This window comes from Prionailurus bengalensis, chromosome E4 (genome assembly GCF_016509475.1).
Source record: "Prionailurus bengalensis isolate Pbe53 chromosome E4, Fcat_Pben_1.1_paternal_pri, whole genome shotgun sequence".
Classification (NCBI taxonomy): Eukaryota; Metazoa; Chordata; class Mammalia; order Carnivora; family Felidae; genus Prionailurus; species Prionailurus bengalensis.
This window is the reverse complement of record NC_057360.1, coordinates 18189024-18208788: the sequence shown is the minus strand read 5'-3', so window position 1 is coordinate 18208788 and position 19765 is coordinate 18189024. Positions and strand designations below refer to the sequence as shown.

Genomic DNA, 19765 nt, shown 5'->3' with positions numbered 1-19765 from the left:
AAGTGAAATCATCTGAGACAGACTGGCATCTGACCACGTACCAGGGCCAGCGCCCCAACTCCTAGGAAAATGCCCAAGTATCTTGAACAACTGAAGGTGGTTGCAGACTAGGGTCTCTCCTAAAAATTTTCTAAGAGGAAATATTTTTAACCCAGACATACCACATGGCTCTCTCACAAGTCTGTCTATTTGGCTAGGAAATAACCACAAAAACGAGAAAAACAACCTCTCCTCACTTACCTGGGGAGAAAAGTTCACTGAGCCAGGTGAACAGAAAAACGATGGATTCCATTTACCCTACAACAGGGTACCAGTTGGGACTATGGAGAAAGTGGCCCACAGGAGAACAAACAGGAGACATTTCTATTTGTTGGCAGACTTTTTAAGTTGACCTGTAAAGCTGTTTTCTTGTCTCCTCCCTGCTATTCTCTTTGCTGGGAGTTGGAGTGGGAGAAGGTGAGACTCATCTCTTGAGAGCTTACACTGCTTTTGCATTTCGAAGGGGAGGGATTGAGAGGTTTCCTTGTTTTGTTTTAAACTTTCTCCTCCATTTCTTTTCTCTCTGTCCTCTTCTACCCCTTATGCTTATTTTCCGTGTGTGTGTGTGTGTGTGTGTGTGTGTGTGTGTGTGTGTATGTGTGTGTGTGTGTTTGGCTCCAGGGAACTTTGAATCCCAACTTCAAAAGAAACCTATAATGAAGCCTGGCTGATGTTTAACAGACCCGCCACTGCAGGGGCCCAGCCCAACCACTACTCTGGCTCCACAGCCACAGAGGGTGAGTGAACAGAGCACGGCTAATCCTGAGTATCCAAGTCGGTGCAGCGGCACCGATTCCTCCACCTGTTCCCTCTGATGGCACATGCATCTGCCCTCCTGTCCCCAGACACAAACTCTACCGTGTCCAAGGGCAGACGCCACGCTCGGCTGCGCCTGCAGGGCACCTCCCCGCCCACCCTTCCGAGGACCTTACAGAGGGAGGTGTGCCATGTTCTAGCACTGCCACGTGCAGCAGTTCTGCTCAAACCCCCCCAAGTGCCAAAACTCAGGGAATGAGGCAGAAAAGAGACAGTGAGTCACCAACACACAGAGACCTCAGCCCACCGCAGGCTTCTGCAAACAAACGCACAGCAGCCTGTTTTCTGCTTCAAAGCATGGTCAGGCGATGGGTGATTGCTCCCTTAAACTCTGCACAGCCATTTGTTTTTCTTTGTTTTTATTTTAGTTTATTTTTCTCCCTGTGATAATGGTATCCTGAGATCTGACACACAGAATCCAAAATGGAGAGGCAAGCACGTTGTTGCACCCTTGACTGGATACTAAGCTCAATTCTGAAATGTAAAGGAGAGAGAGGGCAGGGGATGGAATGGGGGTTCAGCAGCAAAGAGCCTTTCATCTCTGAGACATAATTTTAGAGAGGAAAATAACAGAAACAAGTCATGACCAAAAAGAAGCTGAAGCTTGCAAAGGTCAGGGAAGCTCGAGTTTCCCTTAAGGCATAGAGATTCCCTTGGCTTGGCTTCCGAGGACACACCATAGGGAGTGGCCCATGACATTTGTGATTTTATTAGGTGGGCTCTCCACCCCCTTTCTTGCCTCAGCTCTTGTAGACGCTCTCCCAGGGTGGCTACTATGTACAAAGAGACATCTGGCCTGTATAGCCTTCCTTACCCATTAGCCAAGTTCCTCTATCTTGATAATCTGTTCAGCTGGCTGGGTAACATATCTATAATTCATATCTCCTTCTGACCAGCCCAAGTCTGATAAATACCCTCCCTTTGATAGGCCCATCTGGGTTACAGATGTTTGGATGCTGGATTCCTCAGGCTCTCTGCTCCTCTCAGAGCCTTTGGGAGAGGAACTCCTTTGGGCTAGATTTCTTGCTGAGGGTGGGGAAAGGGAGAACATTGAGTAGGACTTGAAAAATGAGGAGGATTGTTCATATGCCAATCATTGTCCATGCATGTTAGTAATCTATCTGTAGGTGTGTCCTCCACTATAGCATCTGTTGAAATTGGACCCCTTCAAAGTCACAGTATAATGGAGTTGTGAGCTTGAGCTCTGTGATTTAATTGTAATAATAGGACGCTATATATGAGTAATTTAGAGACAACCACTAACTCAACCAAGTCACAGACTCTTGTAGAAATCCAGAGCTCTACGTCCCTATGAATCTGAAGTCCTTTCAAATGACCCAAGCAAAATTTCTAACAGGAAAGCAGTCTGCACCCCATATTCTGCTTTTTTTTAAAGTTTTATTTATTTCTTTTGAGAGAGACAGAGATAGCATGAGTGAAGAAGGGGCAGAGAGAGAGGGAGAGGGAGAATCCCAAGCAGGCTCCACACTGCCTGAGCAGAGCCCAATGCAGGGCTCAAACCCACGAAACTGCAAGATCATGACCTGAGCTGAAATCAAGAGTCAGATGCTTAACAGACTGAGCCACCCAGGCGCCCCTCCATATTCTGCTTTTAGTGCCTTGGCCTGCTTTTAATTTTGATAAAATTAAATCCAGGGAATTTTGACAAAATTACTAAAACTCTCCACTAAGTTGTTAGCACCTACTCTTTATGTATTCTTTATATTTGTTCCTCTGCTTAGCTCATTGTGTCTGGCACATCACAGGACCTTGATTAATTGTTTTTCAAAATATGGCTCTTTCCAGTAAGAGTCATTAAAGACACTCAATATTTTTAATAATAAAATTCAGCATAAGGAATACAAGGCAGAGGATAGAGGGAGGAAAAGTCTTTATGTGAAATAAACATAAGGGAGTTGGAAAAGAGAAGTTCTCTCCACTATGCAGATTTCTTCCTCCAAAAGAAGAAATTCAGAGCTAATTATCCTTTTTTAGATCATGATAAGTAAAGATCCAAAAGTGTGGTTCCTATTGTGAACAAGCACTAGACATTTGAGGAAATCTACCAGCATGAAAGACAGATATAAACTAAGGGGGGGGGGAGCAGATAAAAGTTGACTACTGATGAATCAGATAGAGTGCACGGGGAAAAAAGAATCACAATAAATCTTATTTTTAGCCTCAAAAAAAATTGCATCCTTAAAATAAAAATGGATTAAAATAGAAAGTCAAAGAATAAGAAGGTCTTAAAAATATGATTGCTAAAATAAAAAATTCAACAGAAGAGCTGGAAGATAAACTAAAGGAAATCTCCAAAAAAAAGAACAAAAGAACAGTTACAACATATGAGAGAAAAAAGACAGAGAATAGATTCAGAAGATTCATCCTCAGGAGTTTCAAGGGGGAAAAAAGAGGACAGAGGAAACCGAATAAAGCAGTATCAATGTAATAATTTGACAAAATTTGCCAGAGGTAAGGGCATAAGTGCCCAGATCAAAAAGACCACTGAGCGCTCAACTGAAGAAAAATTGTTTAAAATACCATAAAATCCCTCAAGTGACAAGGCTAAGATTCTAACCAACTTTTAAAAGGAAACAACAATTCCACCTCTAAAAAGACACACCATTATGAAAAGAGAAGCAAGAGGCAGCTAATGAATTTTTTTTCAAAAACCTGAGAGGAGGGGCGCCTGGGTGGCTCAGTCGGTTGGGCGGCCGATTTCAGCTCAGGTCATGATCTCGCGGTCTGTGAGTTCGAGCCCCGCGTCAGGCTCTGTGCTGACAGCTCAGAGCCTGGAGCCTGTTTCAGATTCTGTGTCTCCCTCTCTCTGACCCTCCCCCGTTCATGCTCTGTCTCTCTCTGTCTCAAAAATAAACATTTAAAAAAAAAAATTAAAAAAAAAAAAAAACCTGAGAGGAAAGGTTTTCTGACCCAAAATTTTACCCCAAGGCAAACCTATTGATTTTGTGTAAAGGCAAAACGAAAATACTTCAAGAAATGTTTTTCAGAAAAAAGTTACCTAAAACATTCTTTCTTAGAAAGTTACTTAAGGATATTTTCCAGGAAAAGAAGATTGTAAGTTAAATGTCTGGTAAGGTAAGGTAATCGGGACATGGTGGCTCCAATCCAAAAAGCAGCAAAGGGCATTTCTGAGATGACAACTGTGTAGCAGACTTAGATAACTGGTAAAGATTGGAAGAGAGAGAAAAATAGAATAACCTAGAAGGAAGAGCTCCAGAAGAGTGTAAAAAAAAAAAAACAAAACATTATATAGATTAGTTGATAAGATAATTGAGACTATCAAAAATGATGGAAGGGTCACCTGGGTAGCTCAGTTGGTGAAGCATCCAAATCTCGGTTTCCACTCAGGTCATGATCTGATGGTTTGTGGGTTCGAGCCCTGCATCGGTTTTTGAGCTGACTGCGTGGAGCCTGCTTGGGATTTTCTCTCTCTCCCTCTCTCTCTGCCCCTGACCTGCTCACTCACTCTCATTCTCTCTCACACAATAAATAAATAAACTTAAAAAATATTTTTAAAAATGATGGAAGGAAGAAAGGGAAAAAAAGAGAGACTCAACAGGTAGGGTGGCGGTGGGGGGAGGGGGGTTGGGGAAGGAAGCTATGCCAGAAAGGAAATATAATAATAGAATCATAGTTTGTTCTACAGCGAAAGAAAGAAAGAAAGAAAGAAAGAAAGAAAGAAAGAAAGAAGAAAGAAAGAAAGAAAAGAAAGAAAAGAAATAAAAAGAAAGAAATCATAGCCATGATGTTGTAAATGTATATAACTGATTCAACTAAAGATAGTAAAAGAACTATATTGGAAATATGGAGGGGAGAAGAAGGAGACAATATAAGAGTCAAAGTCTCCTCTTTATCATAAGAGAAACCTAATGCACAATGTTTAAAGCCAATGAATCAAGTAATATAAATACAATATTTGGAGGTACGGAGGTAAGTACCAAAAGAGACAGGTAAAATAATCAAATATGGGAGCAAGGCTAGAGGGGAGAGAAAGATGGGAAAAATTAGGCAGGGGTTTGTCATCCCTATGTTTTCTAGTACAATTTGGTTTTGTATCCATGAGCATGTATTACTTTGATTTAAATATTTTTAACTATCAAAAAGGCACAAACAGTTCCTTTTATTCCACAAAGTGATGGTCTGAAACATGTCTGAGTCTAGAGCTAGAAAGAGATTGGTTGCCATGGCAACTCTGCAGCAGTAAGGGGAATACGTTATAAACACCTAGTTAAGGGTAGTGGCTGTAGGTGTTCAGAGACATAAAGGGACACTCAAGAATGATGTCCGGTACCTGGAATAACGCTCTCAGTCATGACAGTGGGTTGCTGTAATCAGTGAGTGAGGAGGAAAAATGAGAACAAGCCAGATTTCTCTGTCTCTCCAGAGAGTTGGAAACCACTGTCATTAGTGAGGTTTAGCTTCTGCTTAAGGTTATCAAAATCTAAAAACCAAACCCAAACAGAATCTTTCTTATGTGAGTATTTCTGGGAATGTGATCAATTCCCCTTATTATTACTATATAAACAAAGGCTTCCCATCTGTCAGGTCTAATTATGACAATAATAACTAATGTTAGATTAGGACAGTTTTTTAACACTGAAAACTTCAGTCACCAAAGCACTTCTCTATCCCTGATTTCATCTGACTCACCAAATAGCCCGAGGATATAGGTAAGGCAAAGTATCACTGCAATCATGCTCTTTTTTACGGACAAGACATCGGAATTTCAGAAAGTGACTTGCACAGTTTATATAGCTAGCGGAGCAAGGGCTCTAGAATTCAACTGTGTCCCGATTCTGAATTTTATACTCAATATTTGATATCACATGCCTCAACTACAAGCCGACCTACTAATCGGTGTTAACTGACTGCCCCCACACAGGGCTACCATGAATTACTCTGCAAATCGTGGCCAACAAACACAAAGGCAGCCATTCAGGTATTGGGTGGGAGCTGAGACCCACTCTTCCCACCTTTCACCAACACTACACCCTAGTTCAGATGTGAGCCTTTTCATAATTTGTACAAAGGTACCAGTTATGTAATGAGGAAGCCCTGCCCACATACACCAATTAACAAGTTTACCACCTCCCTCCCTCCTTTCTTACCTCCCTGTAACACTCACCAACCCCTGCATTGACCATCAAATGGAAATCCTCATATTGACTTCTGTCTCACAACAGAAGACACATCAAATCCGTTAATTCATTAAAATAAACATGAGACAAACAACTGTATGTCAGGGCTGTTCTAGGCACGAGGTCTGTAGTGGTTAACAAGGGCCCTGATCTCACGGAGCTGATATTTCAAGCAAAGGAGAGACAAACCAACATAAGAAAAACATAAGAAGGGATGAGTGTGACATACAGAATTAAATTAGTTGACATAATAGTGACTGAATAGCTTACTTAAATGAGGGGAAATCAGGAAAGTCCTCTCCAGGAGGTGCCATTTAAGTCGATATTGAAATGACAAGAGAAAATCCACCCAAGGAAGATCAGGGGAAAGAGGATTCCAAGAAAATGAAAAGCCCTGGGGCGAAAACAAGCTTGATCCATTCAGCAGGCACAGGAGAGAGTCAGGGTGGCTGTGCAGTGAGGATGGTGAGTGTGGCTGGGGGAAGAAGCTAGGCGAGTAGGCAGGGGTCAGGTTGTAGCAGAGCCCGTGAGCCAGGTGGGGAATCCGGATTCTATTCTAAGTAGAGTGGGGACAAAGAAATTAAGAAGGGGAGTAATGGGTTCTGATCCACCTTTCACAAAGGCTCTTTCTGGATGTTGTGTGGGGAATGGAATCTGATGGGGAACAGAGGAAGACTGTGGTCGCCTTAAGGAGACGTGGGGTTGGTTGTGGGGTGTCTCGTGGCCCTGAGGCTGCTCAACTGTTCAAGCTGCACAAGAGACTACACACACATGAGACCTCTTCCCGGATCTCTGTTACTCTCTTAGGAGCCTAAGACTATAGGAAGAACGATCGTGGATGGTTGGTGCTGACTGGTGTCTACCGAAGTTTACCTTATTCACTCTCTGCAGATCCCCTCGCTTCCTCGGGTAGACTAAGTTGTTTGGCTTTCCTGTGCCTCAAGCAGCTGGTGTGTACACCTTCGGGCACACTTTACACCATGCACATGTCGTCTGCTCCACAGAAAACGAGTTCTGGGAGGGCTGTCGGTTGTCCTCGCCATCCCTGTGTCCCTAATTACCTGACACCTAGTACTTCGCAAAAATGCAATCATTAACGTCCGGTGGGACGTGTAATGCGAGAAATGCATCCCACGAGCAGGACACCCCAAGCCCCAGTCCCTTACCTCTTGGGTGAGTCGGGGTCGAAGCAGGTCTTGTGCACATCAGCCACCTCAGGGTCGCAGCAGTCCCCATCGTCAAAGTCATTCAGCATGTTGTTGCACTCCACGTGGCAGAGCCCGTCCCTGCGGTTCCAGGAGTAGCACCGGCCATGCAGGCGGCAGTCGCCCCCGTCATAGCCTGTGAGAGGGTGCTCACACTCAGGGTCACAGTGGTCATTGCCAATCTTGCTGGGCTCGCAGTTCACAAGCACAACCCGGTGGCGCAGGGTGGAGTTGTGGACCTGGTGGACGCTCAGCTGCCAGCTGATGTTGTAGCGGCTGAAGGCATGGTTCAGCGCCTTGTGCTGCCGGCTGATCTGCTCCTCGCTCACGGTGGGGTTCAGGCCCTCATCGTCACAGATGTTTACCACTCGGTAGCGGATCACCTTCTCTCCCTGGAGGGGCCGGTGCCCGTTGTAGTGGGAGATCAGCTCCACGTTGTCGCAAGCCGTCCGTCCACAGAGTGGGGGCTTCAGAGGTGACACAATCTCAGGCTCAGGCTCAAAGCCATGCAGAACCTCACGCCGTGGGAACTCCCCATCTCTAAAGGGGACCCACTGTTCTTCCAAGGGCTCAAAACTGGCTGTCAGGAGGAGGGAGGCCAATTCTTCCACTCCAGCTGGACGCTGAGGACTGTGCCGGAGATGGCTTTGCGGGAGGGCGGTCGACCAGAAGACCAGGGTGCCTAGGTGTCCACGAAAATATCGGCCGTCCTCAGAGCTATCCCCCCCCAGAAGCAAAGAGCGACAGGATGCCATGAAGGGGCTGTTCAGGGGACCAGATTGCTCTGGGCTACTGGCCACCCGAGTGCCATCCACATACAGAGCCATACGATGTCCATCATAGGTGGCTGCCACGTGTGTCCATGTGCCTGGTTGGTAGCGACTGTTGCCAGTCACAATGGTGGCTTTCTTCACACGGTCGGTGCGAAGGGAGAAGAAGAAGCGAGCGTCTCGCCTTCCTATGTCCTTCCCTGAGCGGATCCCTAGGGCCCAGCCCTTGTCACTGACAGTGTGGGAGCAGTTATCAAACACACCTGGGAAAGAAGGAAGAATCGGGGGGAGAAATACCAGATACAAAGGGGATGGAGAAAGGGAGAAGAAAACCCATATAAATAGCAAGAATGTAGGTTTTTAGGGGGAAAAAAATAAGTGATACAGATTCCCCACCTGAGATGCCTATCCAGTAACCCAGAGCAGGCCATTCTGGCAACTTCGATCCCCAGAAGGAATCTGACTTGAGATTTGGTCCAATTTAACTCATTCTGGTATTTTTCAGTCATCAGAATAGAAGTGAAAAAGACGATGTCTAATGCAAGTGATAAATGTGCTCTAGAATTTGTCACAAATGTTCCTCGTGCTGAGTCCACATCTTCCCCCCACTTCCTCAGAAGCCACAGGGTGGGGGCAGTCACAGTTTCTAGGAAAAATGGTCATCTCCCACTCCCTCAAAAGGTCCTTTGTTCTCATTTGAATATTGAAATGATGATTCCCACAGGGGACAGGAAGGAGTTGGTGAACCGGGAAGTCTCTCATAGAACACTGTAACAGACATCATTCCTAGCCCACTATCCCCTCTAGTGCAAGGACACCCATCCACAGTGAACAACCGTTCCCCAGCTTCTGCACTGCCCCGTAGTCCCAGACTGAAAAGAACAGTCAAGGCAGTTATAAGAATGATTGTTCTATAACTGGTGATGCCCACCACAGTATAGAAGTGAAACTCTACAGGATAAATGAAGCTGAAGTTCCATACCACACACTACTTGACCGCCTTACTTACTGAATAAACAAAGAGGGGGATGCTTGGAGACAGCTAGATCGTCAATGTGTTGGAAGCAGGAAAAAGGAGTCAGATAGAACACAACCACATATAAAAGAGGAATCCCGAAAGCAATTTGGACGCCTTGAATATTCCCAGCAACCCATCTGCAGTTACGAACCCACCATCCCTTCCCAGCACCTCTTCTACTACTAGTATGTAGGTAGAGTCTTGGGAGCAAACTTTACTTGTAAGTTACACAGAGGCAGTATATTCACGTAAGAAATGCTTAACAAACATTTCTTTAAATAATGACTAAATGAGGGGCGCCTGGGTGGCTCAGTTGGTTCAGCATCTGACTTCAGTTCAGGTCATGATCTCTCAGTTCATGAGTTCAAGCCCCGTATCAGGCTCTGTGCTGACAGCTCAGAGTCTGGAGCTTACTTTGGATTCTGTGTCTCCTGATCTCTCCGCCCCAACCTCTGCTTGTGTTCTCTCTCTCTCTCAAAAATAAATACGCATTCAAAAACAAATGTTTAGGGGCGCCTGGGTGGCGCAGTCGGTTAAGCGTCCGACTTCAGCCAGGTCACGATCTCGCGGTCCGTGAGTTCGAGCCCCGCGTCAGGCTCTGGGCTGATGGCTCAGAGCCTGGAGCCTGTTTCCGATTCTGTGTCTCCCTCTCTCTCTGCCCCTCCCCCGTTCATGCTCTGTCTCTCTCTGTCCCAAAAATAAATAAACGTTGAAAAAAAAAAAATTAAAAAAAAAAAAAACAAATGTTTAAAAAAATGAATAAATGATGAAGAAGTCTGCTAGCCTTTGGATCACATATCTGAGGCTAACAGCACAAGTTGTTCTCCCCCAACCTGGTTATAAGAATTGCATTTCTTACCCTGAGCTCCTATACAATCCAACCCAAACAGTAGTTCTCTATGGAGAGTCAGGACTTAAAAGCCATGAGGCCTCCTGTTCTGATTCCAGTCAAGTGTTTGTAAAAGTCGCTACTTTTTCATAAATGCTAGAAAATTTTTTCTTCTGTCTCTAGTATAAATCAGTAACTTGTGATCTAAAAAAATAAAATAGAATAAAATAAAAATAAATAAAATAACAAGACAGGGTCAGAGTAGCTCAGTTGGTTAAGCATCTGACTTCAGCTCAGGTCATGATCTCACAGTCCGGGAGTTCAAGCCTTGCATTGGGCTCTGTGCTGACAGCTCGGAGCCTGGAGCCTGCTTCGGATTCTGGGTCTCCCTCTCTTTCTGCCCCTCCCTTGCCCCCCCCTCAAAACCAAACATTTAAAAATTAGTAAAAATAATAAAAATAAAAATAAACAAGACATTCTTTTTAACAAAAGCAACGCTAACGGTTAGACTTTGAAGTCCTGGTGAGGACTAGGTATAATGCAATCATGATGTTCCAGTTTTATTCATTGAGGAGGGTGTTGTTTTCACACTGAGGTCTGTCTGGTAAAGGAGCATAAGAGCTCCTACATTAACAGATTCTTGTATGGAGTAGACTTTCAACAGGGCAGACAAATCTAATGAGGTCAATAGTAAGCTCCCTGCTTCAGAGTTTCAATTTGGTTAACTTATTTTGATAAGTACATTTAGCCTTAATTATGTCCATCTGCTGACCTATGAACAAATGTACTACAATACTTAATATTTAATATCAGGACCATAGAGTTACTAATCTCTCAACTAGCAAATATCTGCTGGCTTTTAAGAGGAAGAATTGGAGAGGCTATTTCATATTTGTTACACATAAATAGATGTGTCTACAGATCTTTCCTGACTTATGACGGAGTTACTTCGTTATCAACTAATCCTAAGTTGAAAATGCATTTAATGTACCTGCCCTACTGAACATCACAGCTTAGCCTAGCCTCGCCCCCACATCTCAGGCCTCACCTACGTTAGCTTACACTTGAGCAAAATCATCTAACACAATGACTATTTTACAATAGAGTGTCAAATACCTCGTGGAACTTATTGAATACCGCACTGCCAGTGAAACACAGAATGGTCATATGGATACAGACTGGCTGGAAGAGTATTAGCTGTTTACCCTTGTGAGCATGTGGCTCACTGGAGCCACATACCTGCCACCCAGCATCACGAGATAGTATTGGACCATCTACTGTCAGCCCGAGAAAAGCTCCAAATTCAGTATTCAAAAAGTACAGTTGCTACTGAATGTGTGTCACTTTCACAACATCATAAAGTCAAAGAATCATAAGTTGAGGGGTGCCTGGGCAGCTCAGGTGGTTAAGCTTTCGACTCCTTATCTCATCTCAGGTCGTGATCTCATGGTTCATGACTTAGAGCCCTGTGTCGGGGCTGTCGGCCCAGAGCCTGCCTGGGACTCTGTCTCTCCCTCTCTCTGCCCTTCCCTTGCTCTCTCTCTTTCTCTCTCAAAATAAATAAATAAACTTTAAAAAAAATCATAAGTTGAACCAATATAAGTCAAGGTCTGTCTATATGTGAGTTGAGGTATAAATTATTAGGCTTCATATATAAATTAACAGATAATTTATATTTGGCATCTAGTTGCAATTTTGAACACTTTTATTTACTTTTCTTAGAACTTCCATTTTAGCATCAATAAAATAATTGTTTCTACTTATTTATCTCATAGGAAGCTATAAAATTATTAATAGTGTGTCTAAAATGATATTTCTAACTTCTTGAGAATGACACAGAAGATGTAATTTTGTCATACTAGTCTAGATCTGATTAATCCAAGTGTTAGTAATTATATTAGAAAAGATTTATACAACAAAAGCACTAAAATAGTCATTTTAGTTGGGAGCTGTAGCAAATATGATGCAAGTATTACTTTTTAAATGATTACCAAAGTAATTATCCTTTGCTCTCTAATTTAATAAGATGTCCAAGTAGCGTATGAGAAATCTCACTCAGTGCTTAGATGACTGCATTTTATTTTTATTTTATTTTTCCTTTTACTTTTTAATGTTTACTTGTTTTGAGAGACACAGAGAGAGCATGAGTAGGGGAGGGGCCAAGAGAGAGAGGGAAACACAGAATCCGAAGCGGGCTCCAGACTCTAAGGTGTCAGCACAGAGCCCGACGTGGGCTCGAACTCACGAACCACAAGCCAACGTTGGATGCTTAACTGACTGAGCCCCCCAGGAGCCCTTGGATTAGTGTCCTTCCAAGAAGCAGAAGAGAGCTAGCCCCCTGCCACATGAGGACACAAGGAAGGGTCACCTGCAAACCACTTAGAGGATTTTACCAGACACTGAATCTGCTGGCGTCATGATTTTACACTTGCCAGCCGCCAGAACCGTGAGAAAAAAAATTGCTTTTCTTTAAGCCACCTAGTCGATGGTGTATTTGTTCGAGCAACCCAAACTAAGACACCAATGTTATCAGCCACAGCTGCGGATCAGAACCACATGTGAAACTTTTACAGATACAGGTTCTTGCAAACCTATGCTGACAGCTTCTGCTACCCAACGTATTTACAAAAGAAGCCCGTCTTCTCACTGCTGCCTCATGTATGGAAATGCAGAAGACAGAAGTTGGGATTGGAAAGACGGTTATCAATGGTAAGTTAAATCAGACATGAAAGCGGAAAGCTCGTCTGAAGCTGCTTTAAGCCATTTATTTAAGAATCGCATGTGATCAGGCGTTTGGGTACAACCTGTACAACCATCGTACATACTTGCTCATTAATTCAGCAAATGAATGGAATGAGAGGCAGCTGAAAAAAATAAGGGCTTGTTAGGAATAGTGCACAGATATGATACTGACAGCGACCGTGGCTAATTGATTGTTGAGGAACTGATAATTAGTTGGGGCTTTTTATTATCGTAATAAAACTCATATTTAAGACTACTGAAATGAAAATAAATATCCCCCACTCCCGGTGAAAGATTACTCCAAAAGAAGAAACTGTGGCACTGTGGCTAACGTCTCCCTGATAATCACTGCCATCAGCCCCAACTTCTTTCATAAAATCTTGAGTCCTTCCTTGTGAGGATTTTCAAAATTCCCAAGGCCAAAGTAAGCAAATATTTCTATCCTCCCACATTGTCTATAGTCCATACTAGTAATCATCCCTTCCTCCAATGTAGAGGACATGGATAGAAAAGTATGATTCTCTTATCTCTTGGGACTGAATAAACCAGTACAGTTAGGCTGACATTGAAGCCTCTGCTCAAACACAGACGTAACCCCACCTCTGAATCTGTAACTTGAAGCTCCATGCTTCAGCCCTAGCTGGTGAGGAGAGGATTGTCTTGGTCACTTGAAGGACCGTCACCCTATTAAACCACACTGGATTCGCATTTCATCTCACTGTCTTGCTCCTTGTGGAAAATGAAATTTCACTTGGAATTAGTCATTTCTGTTCATCAAACATTTACTGACCATCCCATTCATGCCAGACATAGCAACTCATTTCAGCTTTGGAAGAAAAAGCAGTCTTTGCCCTTGAGGATTTATAGTCTCATGGGTGATTGGAAATATTATGAGATGACTTCAACTTATCAGGACTTAAGATCAAGGAATACATAGGTGAGTGAAGACAAAGCCTGATCTCATACAGTCCAGTCTCCTAAGGGGAGAAGACTGATACCTGCTCTTGAAGAGTGGGGAAGAGTTGGCCAGGAAAAAGAATTATGGATCACTCTACACAGTGGGGACAGCAAGATGGAAGGCACCAGGGGTGGAAACAGGTCAAAGCAGGTCGTGCATAACACAGTAAGGGCCTTGGACTGAGGAAGTTAGGGACTAGCTGAAGATTTCCCTACTGCTGCCAAATGCCTCTGATATCCCAAGAGCACACAGAGGAGAGGCAGCATGAAACACCCCATGGCTGGCCTTGCCCTGCACACTTGGTCCAACTGTAGTTACGGAACTTTCCAAAGCCTGCAGATGGACAAATGTCGCACAAGAAATACATGAACGCTACAAGAGTTCCGTGTAGTCAGTCTGCCCACGCACTTGCTCAGGAGATATTTATGAACCAGTACTAGCTGACGATCTCAGTATTTGTGCTGGGGATTTCTAGTGATCAAATGGTTATTTGACATCATGGAGCATTCGGTACAGTGCGAGAGATAAGCCTTAAATAAGGAACTACAGTGAGATATGCTGACGGTTAGTATAGTCATGTGAACAGCAAAAGAACCTCTTTATTAAAATATGGAGATGATATGGCAGAAATTCTCCCTGAAGTTATTAAATGGCAGCTTTCTAGCACTGACCCACCTTGTTAATAATTTGATTGTATCCAAATCTGCCTAATGAAACTAGGGGTACTCTGTTCACAGTCGGATTGTTTGAAAAGGTTAGGGAGACCTAAAGCCAAGGAACTCCAAGGTGGAAGTTCAGACATTCCCAGAGCGAAGGTCATGACCATTCACCCAGAAGCATTTACTGTAAAATTCCTTATATCAAATATCCACTTCAGCTGAGTCTTCTAAATTGGGATGTGGTGTTCTTTTTGTGTTTTTTCTCTTACTTCTTAGCATGTAAAGATATCTCCCATTTGGGGCACATGGGTGGGTCTGGCAGTTAAGCATCCCGACTCTTGACTTCAGCTCAGGTCACGATCTCACGGTTTGTGAGGTCAAGCCCCACTTCGGACTCTGCGCTGACAGGGTGGAGCCTGCTCGGGTTTCTCTCTCTCTCCCTCTCTCTCTCTCAAAATAAATAAGTAAACATTTAAAAAAAAAGGTAACTCCGATTTATATTTGAGCTTTCCAAAGCAATCTGGTGTAACTATCATTCAAACGGTAAAGCCGTCTTATGAGCTCGGCAGGATAATGGTCACCTCATTGTACAGATGAAGATACCGAGGCTCTGAGAAGTCGGGTGTCAGGCTGGGTGCAGAGAATACACTAGAGCTGAGGTGTCGTGGTCTTATATTGTTTTCCTTTTCAGTGTGTCCTGTCAGTTCTGGTGAGCCCATGTGAGCCAGCTCCACCACGGTAAAGACCGACAAGGAAAACAGACACAAGCTGCCAAGTGTCTCCTTCTCCCTCTGACTAGTAAAGTAGATGTGTGTGCTTTGCTGGTGATATGATCTTCTTATCACTTAAAAGGAGGAAATGTCACTTCAAGACTTACTATAAAGCCACAGTAATCAAGACAGTGTGGTATTAGTGAAAGAGTAGACCTACAGATCATTGAAACAAGACAGGAAGCCCAGAAATACACCCACATAAATTGAGTCAACTGATCTTTGACCAGGAGCAAAAGCAATACAAGAGAGCGAAGACAGTCTCTTCGACAAACAGTGCTGGATCAATGAGTCCACATGCAAAAATATAAAGCTAGACACAGACCTTAGAGTCTTTACCAAAATTAACTCAAAACGGATCATAGACCGACACGCAAAATGTAAAACTATAAAAATCCTGGATGATAACAGGAGAAAACCTAGACGACCTTGGATTTGGTGATGACTTTTTTAGCTGCAACACCAAAACATGACCCACGAAAGAAATAGTTTACCAACAAGACTCGATTAAAAATAAATATAAAAACTATTGCACTGCTAAAGACACTATCAAACCAACGAGAAAACAAGTCACAGGCTGGGAAAGAATACTTGCAAAGGTCACATCTGATAAAGGACTCTGCTCCAGGACACACAAAGAACTTGTAAAGCTTAACAGTAATGACAGAAACAACCAATTTCAAAGTGGGCCAAAGATCATAAGATATAAGTCACCAAAGACCTACAAATGGTAAACAGACATATGGAAAGACATTCCACATCATCTGTCATCAGGGAAAGCCAAACTGAAGCCACGAGATAACACCACACACGTCGTAGAAGAGCCAAAATCCAGAACACGGACACCAAATGCTAGGAACATCTGGAACAACAGGAACTCTCCTACGTTGCTGGTGAAAATGCAAAATGGCACAGCTGCTTTGGAGGACAGTTTGGTGGCTTCTTGAAAAATTAAACAGGGGCGCCTGGGTGGCTCAGTCGGTTAAGTGTCTGACTTCGGCTCAGGTCATGATCTCGTGGTTCACGAGTTCGAGCCCTGCGTCGGGCTCTGTGCTGACTGACAGCTCAGAGCCTAGAGCCTGCTTCTGATTCTGTGTCTCTCTCTCTGACCCTGCCCCCATTCATGCTCTGTCTCTCTCTGTCTCAAAAGTAAATAAACGTTAAAAAAAATTAAAAAAAAAAAGAAAAATTAAACATATTCTTATCATATGATCAAGAAATCACACTCTTTGATATTTACCCAAAGGAACTGAAAACTCTGTTCACACAAAAACCTGCGCACAGATGTTTGGAGCAGCTTTATTCATAATTGCCAAATCTTGAGAGCAACCAAGATGTCCTTGAGTAGGTAAGTAGATAAATTAACTGTGGTGTAGACACACAATGGGATGTTATTCAGCACTAAAAAGAAATGAGCTACCTAGCCATGAAAAAAAACAAAACATGGAGGAAGCATAAATGCATATTACAAAGTCAAAGAAGCCAATCTAATAATCTATATACAGCATGATTCCAACTACATGACATTCTGGAAAAGGCAAAACTATGAAGATATTAAAAAGATCAGTGATTGCCAGGGGTGAGGGGAGACACATGAACGGGCAGCGTGGAGAAGATTTTTAGGGCAATGAAGATAATCTGTGTGATGTTATCATGATGGATATATGTCATTTTACTTGGTCCAAACCCAAAGAATTTGCAATACAAAGGGTGACCCTTAAGTAAACTCTGGACTGGTGATGATGCTGTGTCAATATAGGTTCATTCTTGGTAAAAAAATTAAATGTACCATGCTGTACCATGCTGGTGAGTGACATCAATCATGGCAAAGCCCATGCATGGTCAGGGCGGAAGACATATGGGAAATCTCTGTATCTTCCTCTAAAATTTTATTGTATACCTAAAACTTCTAAAAATATTGTCTTAAAAAAAATAAAGGATAAATGTTGCCTCCACTTTGGATTTTGAGCCTTAAAATGCCTATCCACTTTAAGCATCCAGTAACCAACCGTGCCAGTTCAGCACAGTTTGTCCACCTCAGATCTGCTGTTCAGCCCTTTTGACCACAAAGGGGATCACAGAGCTGCCTGCAAGCTTGTGTACACGTTCTCAGGAGGGACACCAGACCCGCTTTCTTAACTCCATCAGGTAGGAGCAAGATGGACTTTGATTCAAAAGAAAAATGACCAAATCCCCATTTAACAGGCCTCTCTCTTCTCGGCCTAGCAGAGAGGAGGCTGATAAGACCAACCCAATCTAAGCCAACACACTATACATGGTACAACTCTGAACTTGTGCAACACTGAGATTTTACAAGTTTGGATGTATATGTGATAAAAGCAAAAGTGTAATAACTGGTGTTTATTCATCAAAGTCACATTCTTGGGAGGAACAGAGGGACCAAGTCGTTCAGCATGACTTATGAAATCACTCAACACCAGACTGAACTAGGATAGCCCACGGGTCGGAAAAATGAGATTGAATGATGTAACTTGAAAAATGGTGGTGGTACTGAGGCCAAACATTTGGACCACGTCATCTTAAAACTTTAAGAATCATTCTTCCAGCTCTTGCTCAGAACTGGCTCCCGTTATGCATCAATGTTTGCTAAATTGACAATTGTCCAAGCACCCTACCTTGTATTTAACATAAGGTTTGAGAAAAAGGAAAGTAAACTGGAGGAGTACATCCGATTCATTGTATTTCTGCTGTAAACTCCAAAACTCATTTGTAGAGACCATGGGTATCTTAACAGAGCTACGTACCCCTGTGAGTCTTCAGGAAAAAGCATTTGCATCCAGTTCTCTATTACTATAAGTTGCGTTTGGTATTAATAGAATCCATTTCCGTCAAGGAGAAAAGCCTTCTTCAAACTGGGATACAGTCTCCCTGAGTGATTGTGAGAGATTTTAATAGTGGCAAACATCATAGCTGAAGAGTTACAGACAACTGTTTAATGGGTAAGTTTTTCAATGTGGCCCCTGTCGAGGAACAATCCTGCTTCTCTGCATTCCTTAGGTTCTTTCTTTGCACTCAGGAGATCTGCTGCTTATGACAAGAGGAAATAAAGAGACCTCAACTACCTTTTACGAAAGACCTACCATGCGCCACCCCTGTTAAACCCTACCACAAGTGTACGTGCTGATTTTATGATCCTCAGTTACAGACTAAAACCTGAGGATCATAGAAGTTAAGCAAATCATCCACAGTCTATCATCTAGGAAGGGCCAGAGACGGGGACCAAAACCACGTCTGTTTGACCAAAAAGCCCCAGCTTTTCCCACGATACTAAAGTATCTCAAATATTGAGAAACAAGTGTCCAGTTACTGCTTTGAAGCAAGACCAGCAACACAGGCTGACCACTCTGAAGGTGTGGTTTGCTGGTGGGCGTGGCAGCAACAAAGATGCGGACCACTCTGAAGGCGACTGGGATCGGTCTTAAAGGACCGTGGAGGATAACATCCACCCCCAGAAACCACGTGCGGGATAGACAGACTGGCCGGCTGCCTGACATGTCCACGTTGCCCAGTACCTAAACTGAGAGGCGGGCTTGCTGAATTTCATAAGATTTCTGGGTGGTCCCAGAGGCCTTCCTGTGACACATGACACTCAGTCATCAACTCTAGGGGACCCTGAGGCAACACAGAGTTTCTCACCCCAAAGCCAGGAGAGCAACTGAAGGTGGAAGGGAGGCCCACGTAAAGAACCCTCAACGGAAAACTCCCTGGGGCGCCTGGGTGGCTCAACCGGTAATTGGGCGCAGTTCATGATCTTGTGGTTTGTGGGTTCGAGCCCCGTGTCGGGCTCTGTGCTGACACTGTAGACAGAGCCTGGAGCCTGCTTCAGCTTCTCTCTCTCTCTCTCTCTCTCTCTCTCTCTCTCAAAAATAAACATTTAAAAAAATTTTTAACTGAAAACTCCCAAGCCAGTCGCTTCCACCCCCACTTTCTCCTTTTCTTGGTTTCCCCATTAGGTATTAGTGGGGAAGGGGACCCTGTATTAGAAGAGAATGTAACAGAAAAGGGAGGTGGGTGGTCCAGGTAGGAGCTGCCCCCACCTCTCAACCAATCTGCTCAAGCTGCTCTGCCCGCTCGCTGGTGGAGAAGGATCCGCCAGAAATCTTCCCTCTCCCCTACTGGGATCTTCCGTCAGTTGGTTTTGACCAGACAGAGGGACTTACGTTTCCACAGTGCTCTTGGCATCATAATTATGAGGAAAGTATCATCGACTCCAGGAGTTATAAAAGTCAATATAAAGTGAGATTAAAAAAAAAAAATCTTCTGAGAACTATCAGGAATCAACCTGTCCTTGGCATTCTTATTTTATGGTAATGACAAAAGGGGGAAAGGAGCATCTCATACCCTTTTTTCAAAACAAAGGAGTATCTGTGTTTCAAGAACATTATGTGAACTTATTTCAGACTGTTGAAGTAAATGGAAAAGAAAAAAAAAAAGGCCATGAGAGGCTATGCAGGCCCAGTGCCGAGAAGGATGCACAGAGATTCATTCTCTTACACGCCCCCAATTAAACCCCACTCTCCAGTCAACATGTCATTTTCTGACATCAACGTTCTAGCCCCGTAAATAATGCCATATAGCTCCCTTCCTGAGAAATGCCCGCCACCCATGGGCATGTCCTTTGGAAGTCAGCCTGAGCTCCACCTTGTCTGTGAAGCCTTCCTTGACAGCCCCACAGAGCGACTCAGGGAGCTGCATGCTACTGTGCTATTTTCTTTACACCATCAAGCAATTTGAGGGTGCCATGAGGGCAAGAGCCTGTCTCGGACACCCATGAATTTC

General features: G+C 43.6%; 1 protein-coding gene across 3 annotated transcripts in view; it reads right to left on the bottom strand.

Moving 5' to 3' along the window:
* The window catches only part of PAPPA2 (pappalysin 2), a 273265-nt gene that overhangs the window by 226941 nt on the left and 26559 nt on the right, over positions 1-19765 (bottom strand). For all 3 annotated transcript variants that reach the window (XM_043569391.1, XM_043569393.1, XM_043569392.1), the window contains one exon: positions 7181-8252. In XM_043569391.1, the coding sequence (XP_043425326.1) occupies positions 7181-8252 (1072 nt within the window). The remainder of the gene's footprint in view (positions 1-7180; positions 8253-19765) is intronic.